The sequence below is a fragment of the Falco rusticolus genome, chromosome 1 (assembly GCF_015220075.1).
Source record: "Falco rusticolus isolate bFalRus1 chromosome 1, bFalRus1.pri, whole genome shotgun sequence".
NCBI lineage: Eukaryota > Metazoa > Chordata > Aves > Falconiformes > Falconidae > Falco > Falco rusticolus.
The window spans coordinates 86,949,854-86,965,814 of NC_051187.1; the positions used below are offsets into that span (position 1 = coordinate 86,949,854).

At 40.5% G+C, this 15,961-nt stretch overlaps 1 protein-coding gene across 4 annotated transcripts in view; it reads left to right on the forward strand.

The window, feature by feature from the left end:
- Positions 1 to 15,961, forward strand: part of ATRN (attractin) — a 157,292-nt gene that overhangs the window by 63,436 nt on the left and 77,895 nt on the right. For all 4 annotated transcript variants that reach the window (XM_037387993.1, XM_037388001.1, XM_037388010.1 and 1 more), the window contains exons 11-19: positions 2,540 to 2,624; positions 4,157 to 4,377; positions 5,527 to 5,648; positions 6,173 to 6,311; positions 7,918 to 8,099; positions 10,352 to 10,568; positions 12,070 to 12,255; positions 14,059 to 14,292; positions 14,996 to 15,133. In XM_037387993.1, coding sequence (XP_037243890.1) covers positions 2,540 to 2,624; positions 4,157 to 4,377; positions 5,527 to 5,648; positions 6,173 to 6,311; positions 7,918 to 8,099; positions 10,352 to 10,568; positions 12,070 to 12,255; positions 14,059 to 14,292; positions 14,996 to 15,133 — 1,524 coding nt within the window. The remainder of the gene's footprint in view (positions 1 to 2,539; positions 2,625 to 4,156; positions 4,378 to 5,526; positions 5,649 to 6,172; positions 6,312 to 7,917; positions 8,100 to 10,351; positions 10,569 to 12,069; positions 12,256 to 14,058; positions 14,293 to 14,995; positions 15,134 to 15,961) is intronic.

The window sequence follows — 15,961 nt, forward strand, 5'->3', positions numbered from 1 at the left end:
TCAGATTGTCTCAAAATCCAGTTACTGTGGATTAAGTAACTGTTGTTTTCAATTTCTAAATAAGTTTTGACTTTGTGGTGTGGTTTGTTTTTTTTTTTTTTTTTTAAACTGAGCATGAAGTATTCATGTAAAGGCTATACTTATACAATGATCTTTTCTCCCCACAGGAGAGAAATTTACGATCCGCTATTTACCCTATCAAAAATTCAGTTCTGATGACAAACATAGAAAGAGGCTAGATGTTTTCATAACACATGTGTTCTATTTGAATAGTATATTTAATAAATCCTGTGCATTGTAAGTTTTAGGCTTGGCTTACCTCATAAGTCAGGAAGGAGAGGATTCTTTGTCATTTCAGAATTACTCATTTTTTCCAATACTTGGTCTTCAGTTAAAGATGGGAAAGAAGCTTAGAAAGCAAAACATTCCAGGCCTTCTATTAATCTAGAAAAATATGTTTCTTGGCCTCACATAACTCAAAACTTGATGGATAAAAAATTGCAAATTGCTGTCCAATTTTGCTGAAGTCTCCTGTTAAAAATTGGAACCATGCATGCTTGTCTCAAGAGTGATGCTGGTCTAGGTTAAATTCTTTGAAAATTGAGCAAATGACATTTAAAAATAAACTTCAAAATAATTTATCAAAGCATTAAATCCAAGCAGCTGGGTCTTATGTCTTTTATTTATCAGCACTCTTGGACAAAAGTTTCTGCTGGAGCAGAAGTTGGTTGGTTTACCCAACAATTCTCCAATTAAATTTGGTTAAAAATTAATATGGTTGTTTTTCTTTGCCCTCTCAGTTTATCTGCGTACTAGTTTGGGTTTGTGGGCTTTGTTTTTCAGAGGTTAAGTCCATGGCCCAACAGTTTTATCTTGTATTAAAGAATCTTTGTGTATCTGAGGGCTCTGTAGATTTTTACAGCAGATTGACTTTTCTACCTGAATTGCTTAAATTGCATGCATCTGCCTCTGGTTAACCCCCAAGGTGATCCCATTTACTTTACAAAGTTTAAGTGATATGAATTGGACTAACTTTTCCTGCTTTTGTTCCTTCGATTGCTCAGTGGGTTATATGTTTCTTTGGTTGGGTTTTTTCATGGTGCCTAAAGGAAGAAATTACCTGAGAAACAGAGTAAAAAATGAAGCAGAACTTATAAATGTTATGCTAATAGAAAAAGATGGAATAATCTCACATTATATTAAAGGAGAAAAACAACCACAAATCCTTAAGCTATGATGAGTGAAAAATATTTCTAAAAGTGTGGATATCTACCCTCTAGGAACATAATTGCAATGGGGGGCGGGGAGCGAAGATAAGTTTCTGTTCTCAGAGATACTAGTTTGGGGCAAAACTGCAAGTAATTCACACATAAACAGATAAAACCTGAACTTGTTACACAGTGAAAAATTCCACTGGTAAAGGAGAAAAAGCAACTAAAGCCACCGCCATTTAATTACATGGGATTGCCAAAAAACTAATAACCCCTTCCAAATGCAATGTCATGAAACTTTACTGTTTTAATGAACTATTTAGATGATAGAGCAGAGCTGTTAAATTCCTCCGTTCCCTGTCACATCGTGGCAGCTGGCATAAAGGCTAACTCTTGCATTGCAGAAGAAGATAAAGCAATGCTTGTGTAAACTGACCTGTTTCACTCAAGATTTGCATTTGGTAGTGGGTTGAATGGCCTCTCTATACAGTTCTTAAAGCAGAATCATAGAATTGTTTAGGTTGGAAAAGACCTTAAAGTTAATCATCTAGTCCAACCATTAACCAGCACTGCCAAGGCCACCACTGAACCATGTCCCCAGGCACTACAGCCACATGGTTTTTGAACACCCCCAGGGATGATGACACCCCGGTCCCCGGGCAGCCTGTGCCAGCGCCTGCCAGCCCTCTCGGTGCAGAATGCTCCCTCACACCCAATCTCACCCTCCCCTGGCGCAACGTGAGGCCGTTTGCTCTCGTCCTGTCGCTGGTTCCTGGGGAGCAGAGACCGACCCCCCTGGCTACAGCCTCCTGCCAGGCCGTTGCAGAGCCACCGGGTCCCCCCCAGCCCCCTTCTCTCCAGGCTGACCCCCCCGCCCCCCCAGGCTGGTGCCCCAGCCCCTGCCCCAGCCCCTGCCCGGCTCTGGACACGCTCCAGCCCCTCAGTGTCTGTCTGGCCGTGAGGGGCCCAACGCTGAGCCCAGGCCCCGCGGGGCGGCCCCACCAGTGCCCAGGGCAGGGGGACGGGCGCTGCCCCGGCCCTGCCGGCCACACCGTTTGGGACACCGGCCGGGATGCTGCTGGCCTCCTGGGCCACCTGGGCACGCTGGGGGCTCATGCCCAGCCGCTGCCGCCCAGCCCCCCCGGGCCCTGTCCCGCCGGGCAGTTCCCAGCCCCCTGCCCCCAGCCCGCAGCTGCTGGGGGCTGGTGTGACCCAGGGGCAGAAGATCCCAAGTACTGTGGGATATTTCAGGAAGAAATGTACTCTGTAAGTTGAGTTATTAATTAGACTAGACAAACTTTTCTGAAATGATCTTTTCTTAATCTTAGCTTGTGATCGGTGGTCTGTTCTTCCTCGCCCGGGTCTCCATCACGACGTGAACAGGTTTGGACATTCTGCTGTGCTGTACAACAGGTAAGGTCACAAATATGCCGGGGAGTGTTGGCATTTTTCATATTTCAATAAATGTATACATGTATATCACTAACACTGAGACCAGAGGGTTGAGGATCAGTTGCAAAACTCTCACAGTTCTCAGATCTTCACTTTTTTGTAATGTCTTCAGTATCCACCTGCTCCTGTTAGCCTTTCTTCCCTCAACTAAACTTTCTCAGCTCACTTCTTTAAAAGAATTGATTTTTTGATATTTCTATTCCTTTTCCTTTTGTATATATGTGTATCTGTATTTCTCCAAACCATACTTTCCGTCATGGTTTCTCTGTCCATGTTCCAGTTTACATAGCTGATCCTGTGTGGCTGCTCTTTCCCAGTCACACAATGTATATTATTCAGGTGAGGTGATAGGTGAGATTCCTGGTGTGAAGCATTACATCACTGTATGAATGACTGTGCTTTCAGGTGAATATCTGTTGTTGTAGTTGAGTCTGCGGAACCAAGTTTGAGAAATTATATTCCTTACAAGTCTTTCATTCTGATTCCTTTATCCTCCGAGGATACTTTCTGTAAATCAGTAACATTATTTAAAGCTCAGTTTAAGCCAGGCAGATAACTGTCAGTGCCTTGAAAAGGAAGGTGTGCTTCTAGATATTCTTTTCGTCTCTTAAACTCACTCACCACCTACTTGTTTCAGTGTCTACTGAATACCAGCCATGCGTTTGCTTCCATGAAGGACGCCTAAGTGTGCATTAGTTCTTCTTTTCATCTTTAAATAGGATGAAAATCGTATTAAAAATATTCAGCCAGAACTTTTATTTTCAGTTGCATTGACTCTTCTTCACTGTCTTTTAAAATGCACATTTACAAACATGGATGCACAGGGGTTTTTGGGTGACATTTTTGTGCAAGTAATGAAATTTGATGTTTTGCCTGAAGCAGTTGCGATACTGAAGAAGGTTTAAAAAAACCACCTTCCACCTGCAAAAACTATTATTTTGTTTTGGGGTTTGGTTTTTTTGTTTGTTTTTTATTTCTTTAGGTTGACAATGACTGCTCATTTGCTAAAAGCCATGGAAATAAGTGTTTTTTTCACAGCAGCGTAGCAAGATGTGACAACACTGAATTGTTTTGTTGTAGTTTCTGAACACTGGTTTAATGCTGTGATACCGTCTCCCCAATTTTTAGCCTTCCTCCTTCTCTTGCCGCTGTCCTTTACAGGAGGACCCGCATTTCTGCAGCATTTCATGTACAGTCATGTTGATAGGTGTCACCAGCGTTCTGGCTGAAGCTGAAGGTCAGTATATGACCTTGGATAGGTTTGATTCTTCTCAACACCCATGTGTTGAGACTTTCTGGCTTCTTTGAAATGGTGGAACTTGACTGACCTTTTCTTTAGTGCCTTCCTTAACCAAGAGCTATTTCTTTGGATTTATACATGCTGGAATGTAATAAAACACTTTGCTCACATCTTAAATCATTTTGACCTGGAGCAGTGTGTGGTCTATAAACACAGGTGCAAGTTTTTACCTGTTCACTTCCATTTTGTCTAGCACTATGTATGTATTTGGAGGCTTCAACAGCCTCCTCCTCAGTGACATACTGAAGTACACACCCGAGAGATGTGAAGCTTTTGACAATGAAACGGCCTGCTTGCGAGCGGGTCCTGGCATCAGATGCGTGTGGGCTACTGCCTCTTCTCGCTGCGTCCCCTGGGAAATGGCGACAGAGAAGCAGCAGCAAAAGATATTTGAAGATTGTCCTCCTAAGCCAGGTATGTGTCACATTCTTTCCATTTCCCTTTCCAAAAGGCATGTAGGGTCTTTTTCTTTTCCACATTCTGTCTTGCCATTACCAGATCAAGTTAAAGGTGGGGGGCTGTAGCTGTGCTTCCACACGTGTCCTGGGAGACCTTCCTCTGACCAAGTGGCTGCAGCCACGTGGAGACGTTTTCATCTCTCACTCCCCCTGAAGCTGCTTGCTCATTAGATTTTTTTTTTTGCTGCTATACAGCTTGTACTTACTTTCCTATCCCAAAGAGACCCCATCAGTCAGGAATCAGGTCTGGACCATTGCTCTGTAGATGTTTACTCCAAGAACTGACCTTTTGAGAGCCGGCAATTTGCTGATGAGCACTGCAGGGCAAGGGAGTGGGATTGGGGTCCTGCAGCGTTATACTGTGCTCTTCGAGAGAGACAGCAGGAATAGTGTTTTAAGAAAAGTTACTTTATTTTTCCTTCTATGGTATTATATGGATAGGGGCATACAAAAAAAACATTTGAGGTCTGATTCCTGTGTTCTCCCTTACGATAATTTTTAAACAACTTTTCAATGCTTTATCCTGATGTATTCGTTGCTCTGAATTGAATTATGCGAACTTTGATTCTGTAATAGATGGCAGCCTTTAATTATTTAATAGAAATTGATGTAAAGGGACATTGCTTTGATGGGCTCTGAATGTACAATAAATTTTCACAAAACACAGGCGATAAGCAATTGGAAAGATGAAGTGGAAAGTTGAAGCTTTGCATGAAAATGCTGCACGTAATTGAAGGCCAGGCTTGCAGTGAAATGGGCCTGCAGTGGGAGAAGTTCACTGTCCTTGTGAAATGTCCTCTAGCATCATTTGCATGGGCATTGACTGAACATGCGTCTTGTCTTAGTTCATGCGCTTCTATGTCTTGGTGCATTTTCTGGTGGTGTGTTTTATGGCTCCTTGGGCACTAAAAATGATTGATGCTGCAAATGAATGCAATTTTCTATCAGTTCAATCCCGTGAAAATATCTGATTCACTAAGTAGTTGATAACGGAAAATCTACAGGCCCTACTGTTTGGTTGTATCTTTTGCTATATATAATCAAGTTCTTAGAGCTCTGTCAGGAAATGCCTGTTTTTGGTCATGCAGGTTTTTTTCTTTAATAGCTGTAGACAATGAAAAATGTGATCAGATTACAGACTGCTATAGCTGTACAGCAAATACAAACAACTGTCAATGGTGCACTGACCAGTGTATCTCAATACATAACAACTGCACAGAGGAACAGGTAAAGTCTCTCTAATACTTCTGTAGTTTAAATTTAGTCTTTGAAATAGCAAATGTCCAGATGGCTTCATCTGTCACTATTATTGACCCTAGTTGTTTCATTATTTCCAGTGCATGTCTAGCTCTAAACTGCTAACATGCTTGAATATTTTTTTTCAAGTTTGTCCAAGGGCTTTTCATGGGACTCTCCACTTAAGTTATGAGGATGGCTATGGGCAGAGGAAGAGGTGGAGGTTTCCTGATGGTGTGATTATTCAGTAAGGCACATAGCCATTTGGGTTTGTTCCCAATAGGGCCTTCCCTAGAAAAAAACCTTTTGTAAAAGCTCTAGTAAGGAAAATGTGTCAGATGGTGGCTTGGGGGAGTACCTTGAATATACAGTGCAAGCTATGTTTAGTGTCACAGATTTTGAATTTATCAGTTGTTTTGTAGGTCTGAACTGTGGAGTTTAGTGTGATAGGCATTGCTCTTACAAACCGACATTGGGTGGATGGGAAAAAACCTAATCTGTGCTATTTATTTTAGGTTCCTGTTACTCTGTATGACAACTGTCCTAAGGATAACCCTGCTTATTACTGTAACAAAAAGACAAGTTGCAAAAGCTGTGCCATGGATCAAAACTGTCAGTGGGAACCTAGGAATCAGGAGTGCATTGCTTTACCAGGTGGGTGTTGGTTATATTTGTGCAAATAAAAAAAAAAAGGAAAGAAATTCACCCAGTCCAAAAGTTGTGGGGATTTTTTTGTTTGGTTTTGGTTTTTAACCCCCAAATCTGTAATCTTTTAGTGCTAAAATGGAATAAATAATGTTGTTTAATCATCCCGGCTTTGGTATAAAACTTTTTCTAGTAAATTCAAAAAGTCTGATGAGGTATTTTTCAATCCTGATTGTCTGAAGAGGAGTATGATCATTTGTATAATTATTAGGCGCTCTCTCCATTTGATAAAAGCAATACTGTTGCTATAATAGGTTTCTGCAAGATATTAGATTTAATAATGCATGCTATTTAATTTTAGAAACTAGAATTGTGCAAAAGTGTAATGGCACATACTGGACAAATTAGGCAAATAACACGTGAAGTGTGTAAGGAAAATTCTCTTATTAGTGTTTCCAGTGGGAGCTCATAGGAGTTGATTATTAGTCCCCCTGCAGCAACTTTTTTTCCCAGTGACTGGGAGAGAAATATAGCATCTTCAGTGATTAACATTTGCAGTTAATAAAATATAGAGAAAGGGGAAAAAAGCAACCCAGAGACGACCTTTTAATAGGTATGGAAAGTCTTCCCCTAATAACTCTGATAGGTCTGGATGTGTCCAAGTCTGGCGTTTGCTAGTCTGGAAGAGTGGAAAAATTAAGAGACTTTGGAGAAGAGCCATGAGAGTGAGAAAAACTTCTTTTAATGAGATAGATAAAGAGCTTGGTCTGTTTAATTTGTTGTAGAAAAGAGGGTGACTTGACCATATGTGTAAAAAGCCTATCTAAAAATTTAACACTTGAGAGCTTCTCAATCTGTTAGATAAATCTGAACCAAGACGTTGGAGCTAGACATCAGCTGTGCAGAAATTCACACTGAAAATGCCCATTGGTGGTGGGGTTGTTTTGAGGGAAATAATTAACCACAGAATATAAAGAGTTCTTCAGTAGTGGGCATGGCTGTTCTCAAGATAAAACAGGGTTTAATCCTGGAAGTTTGGTACTGTGAGTGGGATTAGCCCAACCAGCCTCTTCTGTCGAAAGGTATCCTAACAACTGTTGTTGAATAAGTGGCTTTAAGCCAGGGGTCCTCAAACTACGGCCCCTCAGGGTCCTCAATCCAGCCCCCGGTATTTACAGAACCCCCCCGCGCCACCCCCCCACCCCCCGCCGGGGTTTGGGGGGGGAACCAAGCAGCCACAGATGACTGCCTGCCACTTCATCCGCGCACCGGCCCCCCGTTTAAAAAGTTTAAGGACCCCTACTCTAAGCCATCAGCAAGATAGTAATTTACTTTCCATTTCTCATTCTTCTACAGTAATTTTACTATTCCATGTAATAAGTGCTTTGACTACCTAGTGCAGTTAACTAAATGCTGATGATGCGCTTCAGCTCCCCTAAACAGCTTTCCTATTCCTCCAGTATTTTGTACATAGATACTTCTGAGCCTGCCAGTAAGTCATGCTGGTTTGGGATGGGACAGTAGGTTTTATTTTGGTGAAAAGGTTCTTTCACCTCTTTGAACATTGTGAAGGTTGCTTACATATCTGGGTTTATTTTCTTTTTTCCCCTCCCAGAAAATATCTGTGGAACAAACTGGCATTTGGTAGGGAACTCCTGCTTGAAAATTACAAACGCAAAGGAGAACTATGATCATGCCAAACTGTCCTGCAGATCCAACGGTGCATTGCTGGCTTCTCTCACGACCCAGAAAAAGGTAGAATTTGTTCTAAAGGAGCTGCAGAAGATGCAGTCTTCGGTGAGTGCTTCTCTTTTATGTCCCCTGAGTAATTAAGCTCTGACTGTGGAAAAGTCCTTGCTGTGGTATTGTATGCTCTGTACAGAATAGACATGCCTCTTAACTGAAAAGGACTGATTTTTCTTTTGAAATTCAGCATACCCGATGGGTGCTTTTGAACTGAAATTGTAGAGAATGTAAATGGGAAAGATAAATATAAACATACACGGTGCCTCAAAGCTATCGCTTCCTATAATGAAATCCCACATGATTTCTCTTGTGGGATACATGACTGCATCAGGAGTCCTCTCGTGACTTGTACACAATATTTTATAAATAAAGGTCCCTTTGGGGCACCGGAGTTGTTTAATATAAAGCATTTAAAGTTATTTTTTCTGTTCAGGAAAGTGGCTGTTTAAAATGTCGGCTTTTTGCTCCTCAGAGCTGCTTGGCTTATTTGGAGTTATTTATGTTTGATCTAGTGGCAGGTGCTTTTCTGTCAGAGCCAGTGAGAAGTGAATTGGAATCTGTCCCTCTTCATGCATCAATAAAATAAATATATATTTTTTCCCAGTCCCTGGCAGAAGTGCAGAGGTATTCAGGGCAGGTTGTGTAGGTGGTGCTAAAGCCCTAACAAAGAAAAAGATGTTGTGCAGCTTTGCTGAAATCCTAGTTTAGGCAGCAGAGCTACCGTGGCTTGATGGCACATTGGAGTAACTCTTCTTGGGTCCCAGAGGCCACTGTGGGCAGGGCTGGCAATCAAGAGGAGTTTTATATAGGAAAAATTAGATTGGAGGCAGTAGGATTGCTGCTTTTCAAGAGAAGAATGTACTTCAGTACTAGAGAGACGTATTTCCCTGTTGAAATGAGAACATTCCTGCTTTGATTCCCTTTGTAATTTTGAAATGCCATTTTAACAATTACAGTGTTTTAGAGGGGATTCAATTTAGCTAAGAAAAGGTAAAGTGCAGTTCAAGCAAGATTGTTTGTTAAATCTTTTGTAAAGAGTGGAAGCCAAGCCTGTGATATTGTAAAAGTACATGGTCTAACACCTCCAGGTGTTGCTGGATATCCCAGTAGTTAAGTGCAGTGTAAATTCCTAAAGCCACATGGCAACCCTTTCCTGATAGTGTTTAAACCCTGACACTGGGGAGAAAAAAATTGTTAATTTATGGCTTTTATTTCACCGATAGTGTCCTTTAAAAAGTAAGCTTTAGAAATCTAAAGAGATTGTTAACCCTTTTTAGTGGATATTAGTATTGAGTTCTTATAATGTGGGAAAATACCTTCACTAAAAAGCCAAGCTGTGTCTGGTACTTGAACTTCTGCCATTCAGTGGCACGCTGCTGCTGTGTTGGGGGAGGCTGTACTTTACAGTTGGTCCTTTTTTAAATAAGCTGTGTATAGGTGTTTTTTAATAATAAGAAAATGTGTTGGTGTTGGCACGTAATGCTGTGTAACCCTGTTGCTGTTAAAAGTTGCAGCTCTAAGGTTTAAGGGTGCATAAAATCAGTTTGAAGTAGGTGATGGTTATATATAGCAGTAAGGGAAGACGTGTTGTCTAAAGCCTTCCCAGGACAGCTGTGCCACCAAAGTGCTTTGATGGAGAAAAGGTTTTAACAGTAAAATAAAATGTTGTACTAAGACAGTTAAAAAGCCTCTCCCCGGAATAAAAATGTATAAAAAAATAAATGGCCAGTAGAAATATTTGTTATGGGTTCTTGATATTGAGAATTTTATTGCCAACGATACTAATTTAGATTTGACCTGCTCTGTGTCTCTACCTGTCTGTATATACACACACTCTTCAGTAGTAGAAGTCTCCTAGTCAGACTGTATAGTAGTAGGTAAGTGGATTGTATCATTTAAATTGTAGAGGGCACTGCTAGTTTTCATTCTCATGTTAAACTGTAGATCCAGATTTTTTTTTCCTGTGTCTATGCATTTGTAGGAGTCGCAAACATATAAAAAGCAACTTGCAGTTAATTTCATTGTCAGCCAGTGTGAATGTTTGACTTGTTCTCTTGGTTTAGGAAACTAGAAATGTAGTTTGAAAAAAAAATAAAATAAAAATTGGTGTTTTCTGAAGGGTTTCTCTATCTCTGTGGCATTTAATTCTGGTAGCACTGAGAAACACGTATTTTCCTTACTATGTTTTTGCAACACGTAACCTGGCAAAGTTGCTACGAGCGTTATATGATGATGTGTGTTTTCTTTTAATGCCTAAGGTAATAAAACTGGGTATTATATCTACCATTTTCCTTTATTTCTAGCCCAAATCTTTGACTCCATGGGTTGGACTGAGGAAAATCAATGTGTCGTATTGGTGCTGGGAAGACATGTCTCCCTTCACCAACACCCTCCTCCAGTGGCTGCCAGATGAACCAAGCGATGCTGGATTTTGTGGTTATTTAGCTGAGCCTTTCCAGCAGGGACTGAAGGCAGCAACATGTATCAATGAAGTCAATGGCAGTGTCTGTGAAAGGCCAGGTAACAATATCTGACTTGTGTGTCTCATGGGCAGCAGGCTGACTGATGAGCATTTGTATTTTTATATTTTTGTATTTACTGTAAATGTGGCAAGATACTGGCACAGGCTGCCCAGAGCAGCTGTGGATGCCCCATCCCTGGCAGTGTCCCAGGCCAGGCTGGACAGGGCTTGGAGCAACCTGGGCTGGTGGAAGGTGTCCCTGCCCGTGGCAGGGGGTGCAACTAGATCATCTTCATGGTCCCTTCCAACCCAAACTGTGCTGTGATTCTATGGTTTCTTAGAGAGTAAAGAGGATCCCGTTCATTAAATTTACAACTAGCTGTGTCACGACTTTGCCAAAGAAAAGTAGTTCTGAAAGTGTCTTGTGTAGGAGTTTCATGCAGGAATCGGACTTTTCAAGAATAGCTCTACATTTACACTGTTAACTGTAACATGCTTGAAGTACATTATAGTTTAATTATTTTTCTCTAAATTGCATACCTGAATGTGACATTTAGGTTAATTATGGTATGAAGCAATCTCTCATTTAAAAAAAAATAAAATAAAAGCTACTTTCCAATTGAACTCCCTTTTCTCCCCTCCCCTGTTCCGTAGCCAGAGGAGGATTTTATCAAAGTTTGAAATTAATTGGGCAAGACACTTTAGAGATATGAGAACTTTGAAAAAGAAGCTATTTGCTTTTGGGAAAAGTCTTCTAGCTTTGTTGGAACTGCGTATCTTTTGAAATGGCTTGGTCTGTTAACTTTCTATTATAGCTGATTATTTCTGAATACCAATTAGTGCCTCTTTAAGTTTTAAGAAAGTTGGCTGATTACATAAAATTTCTAAGTAAGCTACACCACTTGAAATCATTCTTTGTGTAAGTGCAGGATACATATCCTGAATGTGGAACTTCAACTCAAAATTTTAAATATTTTAACTTCAGCACTTTGAATTGGTTTAAGCTTTAATTTGTTTTTTTATGGTCTGATAACAGACACTAGAAATAGATGGTAAAGTCTTGGCCTGCACCAGGAACTTCTGAGTTAGTTCTGCTTTCAGTACTCATTTTATGTATGGAACTGATGAAATAACTTAAAACACATCCCAGTGTTTTATATAACATATAAATATGACTAAAACACAAAACATGAGGTTTCTTCCCAACACTTTGCTTGGGAGGATAGCTAAGGAATGCATCAACAGACCTACAGAGCGATAATGACCACATTCATAACACCATTTAAATTGTTTTCTGTCCACCTTAAAAAGCTTTAACGCTCGTGGAGGAAACATAGTAAGAGAGGTTTTTTTGCAATACTTACTGCATTTCTCATTCACGTTTATGTAAGATATCTCCAGCTCCATCCAGCACCACCACACCACAAATGAAGTGTTTCAGGTCTGTGATATTGAACTGTTTTTCAGCCTGAATAATAGACAGGGCTTTTTGTCTTCTGTCTTTCGGCTCATACGTATTTCTTTCTGGAAGAAAGTTGACTCTTGTCCTCCTGCCCACAGCTAACCACAGCGCCAAGCAGTGCCGCACGCCCTGCGCCCTGCGGACCATGTGTGGGGAGTGCACGAGTGGCAGCTCTGAATGCATGTGGTGCAGCAACATGAAACAGTGTGTGGACTCCAATGCTTATGTGGCCTCCTTCCCCTACGGGCAGTGCATGGAGTGGTACACCATGAGCAGTTGTCCACGTGAGTAATTGCTTCTGCATCTTGACGTGTGGGCTGGAATCTTGTAGTTGCTGACATTCGCTACGATAAGGCATCAAACTGTGCATCAGCTATACTGAATATCTTCTGGACAAAGGTAACAAGTACCTGACCCCCGTGTCTGCAGTTCGGTCCTGCATCACGTAAAGCATTAAACAGAATTAGGTCCCAGTTACGGGAACTATCAATTAAGCTAAATGGCAGATAGTGAAGGCTTTCAAGTGAGATGATGAAATCTCCACTTTTTTTTGCAACAGAGAAGTACTTGTTTCGTTATTTGAATTCCTATCTTTCAAGTTAATTGTTACATAATTTCATGTGATTAACTTCTTTTTGCCTCTCTTTTATATCTCTTTTATTCACATATGGAGCAATGTAATTTAATATTAGATTGTCTTGTGTAAACCGTAATTTGGATTTGATAGGCTGTTTTATTCTGAAGTATTGTCTGCATGTAGCCCACAGTAGGCATTTCTAACTTATTTTGAATAAGTGGTATTTTTTTTTCCCCCATTTAGGTAGATGTGAGCAAACTGCAAAAGATTTATGGTGCTTTGGAATATTACTTTTTGTTTTCAGAATGGGTTGAAATACTCTAGAAATTTAAAAAGTCATCAAACAGTTTTAGAAATTATTTTTATTAATGTTGAATTCTTTAGGAGCCAAGTGTGGACAGGGGAGTTGGGAAGGCCAGGGCTCTTGGGGTAGCAGAGGGGGAGGAGTGCATATTTTCCCCAGGAGGGAAGGTGGGCAGTTTGAGTTGCTGCAGTTGCTCTAGGAACTTTCAGAAGCTGATGATAATAAGCCTGAGTGGCTGCAGGTGTTGCAGAATAAGACATGGAGGAAATGAGTTTCAGGTAATAGTCAAACATGAGTGTGAACTTCCCATACTGCCAGAGGTCAAAAGTTGGAGGAAGCATCAGGCAGGAGATGAGTAGGCTGAAATAATGGGAAACAATATTTTTCTACTACTTTTGGGTGTTGTGTTTTTTTTTTTTTTTTAAAAAGGCAAATATTGTCATGGTAAAACATCAAGATAGAAAGTCTGCTCGTCTTGTAACATCAAGAATCTACAAAATATTTTTTAAGATGGTATGCAGAAAGGAATGGAAGAACTTTCCTGTATGTAAAGTGTTTGTCACCCCTGAAATAGGGTCCCATTTGAGAAAGGAACAGTTAAAGCATGGCGATAGTATTTTGGGTTTTTTTCCCCCCTGATTTAGCTGATTTCTGGGGCCAGGGGATCTGCATGTGGCACTGTGAGCATCCTAAGAAGACTCATTTTATTCTAGATTTGTATTCTATGCTTTTTGACTCAGATAAATGCTTGAAATAGTGGTGTGTGATATTCTAACATGTGGTAAGAAGAGACTCAAAAGCGAGCGAACAAACTGGTTTTTATCCTTTGCTTCTGGGTGGCTCATTTTATCATATGATCTGTTGTAAATCAGTTGGAGATATTTTGTAGTTGGGAAAGTTAATGTCTGATTTTAGTGGGTGATGCGTAATGGTTAGAAAAATCTTACATGTGTATTGTGAGTTATGAAACAATGCTTACTGATTAATGCAACCTTTGTTATAGCTGTCTTAGATTCTAGAATAAGTAGGCTGATAGGAAATAATATCTATGTGTTACGTGACTATCAGAATAAATATTTACAGATCTGGTGAGATAAATACTTAAGGTTAGAAAAGGTGTACAAGCCTTTCTGTGTTTGCTGTTTCCCATGTTTTGGGACAGTGATTTAATCTACAATTTGATGTTTGGGTCTTTTTTTTTTATAGCTGAAAACTGTTCAGGCTACTGTACGTGTGCTCACTGTTTGGAGCAGCCCGGATGTGGGTGGTGCACAGATCCGAGCAACACCGGCAAGGGGAAGTGCATCGAGGGCTCTTACAGAGGTCCAGTCAAGATGCCAACCCCATCTGCAATGGGGAAACACAGCTTGGAGCCCGTCCTTAATGTCAGCATGTGTCCGGTGGAGAATAACTATAACTGGTCCTTTATCCAGTGTCCAGGTAAATGAGCAACATGGAATTGTTCAAATGTTTCAGCTGTAGCAACAGTTAAATGCAAGGGGAGAGACTTTTTAAGACTGTGGTGATGTCTGTGTTCCCTCCTGTTAACGGAGGGAGGAAAAGGCCTTGGAAGACAATAAATAACACGTTTTGAGATGGAAAGAGTTATGTGGGTATCCGCAGAGGTTTGCTGTCTGAAGACTTACCTATGCATTATTTACTCCAGTGAAATTTTCCCTTTCTATCTGAACCTTTGCTAAGTTTTTAACTTTTGTTTGTTTATTCATTTTAGGGTTGCTTGAAAGAAAGGCAGTTCTTTCTTTGAAGGTTCATTTAACTGTTAGTAACACTCAGTGACTCTGAAGTAATGTTTTTGACACCAAACATATAGAATAAAATTACTCGGACTGCTGCTAAACCATTTCTTTCCTATTCCTCCCTGTAAATCCATCCCACCAGTTGCATCCAGTCCTGTCTAATATGCATGTAATGTTTTGGAATTCGGTTTCCATGTGTTGCTTTAAATTTCACATTTTTGATACACACCCCCTTTAAGTTCATGTACCACTAGCAGGACTGTGAGAACCTCTTTGGAAGGTGCATGAAATGGTTTCATTCAGCCTCTGCGGAACACAGGCTTCTGAGGCTCTATGTGAAGTGCTATATTTGAGCATAAATACTTGTCCTTTTCTGTTTTCTTCAGCCTGCCAGTGTAATGGGCACAGTAAGTGTGTAAATGAAAGCATCTGTGAGAAGTGTGAAAACCTGACAACTGGCAAACACTGTGAAACTTGCATCTCAGGCTACTACGGTGATCCTACTAATGGAGGAACATGTCAGCGTAAGTGATGCCTTAAGACTTCCTGCGTTGAAGTCTCTGATGTTTTTCACTTCTTACTCATTCCTTTGCTATCTTAACTGAAATTACATCCTGATAATACATTTTTTTTCTTTCCTGTAAGCAAGGCACCATCCTTGTTTTTCCAGATTTAATATAGAGAAACTGCTTGATGAAATTCTTTGACTTTTATTGCTAAAGATAAAGATGATTTTTTTTTTACCTCTGTAAACTTTAAATGACCACAGTGAAAAATGTGTGCATTTTAGTGTTTGACGATCCTGGTTTTTTTTTTTTAAAAAAATTAATAGTGTTAATCCCAATGTCCTCAACAATTTTCTGCTTATCTAAATTCCATTTTCTATTACATTTATTTAATGCAGGGATCCTCAAACTTTTTAACCAGGGGGCCGGCGCGTGGATGCAGTGGCAGGCAGTCATCTGTGGCTGCTTGGTTTCCCCCCCCAACCCCCGGCGGGGGGGTGGGTGGGGTGGGTGGGGCAGGGGGTTCTGTAAATACCAGGGACCAGATTGAAGACCTTGGGGGGCCATAGTTTGAGGACCCCTGGTTTAATGTATTGTGTGTTTATTGTTACAATTGTCTGCTTCCTAAAAGGCTTGCCATATTTCACTGAGGAGTTGCCTGGATTTCAGTTGAGGATTAGGTGATCCCTGTTAAAATTGCATTTTAAGTTTATATAGTGCTTTGGGACTCTTTGTCACAAATAACTTTTTTGGTTGTGCAAGATCCAGTTATCAAACTGGGAAAAAAATCTTTTTTGAAGGACCAATACAGGTAATACTGAAAAAGGAACATGTAAGATATGGTGT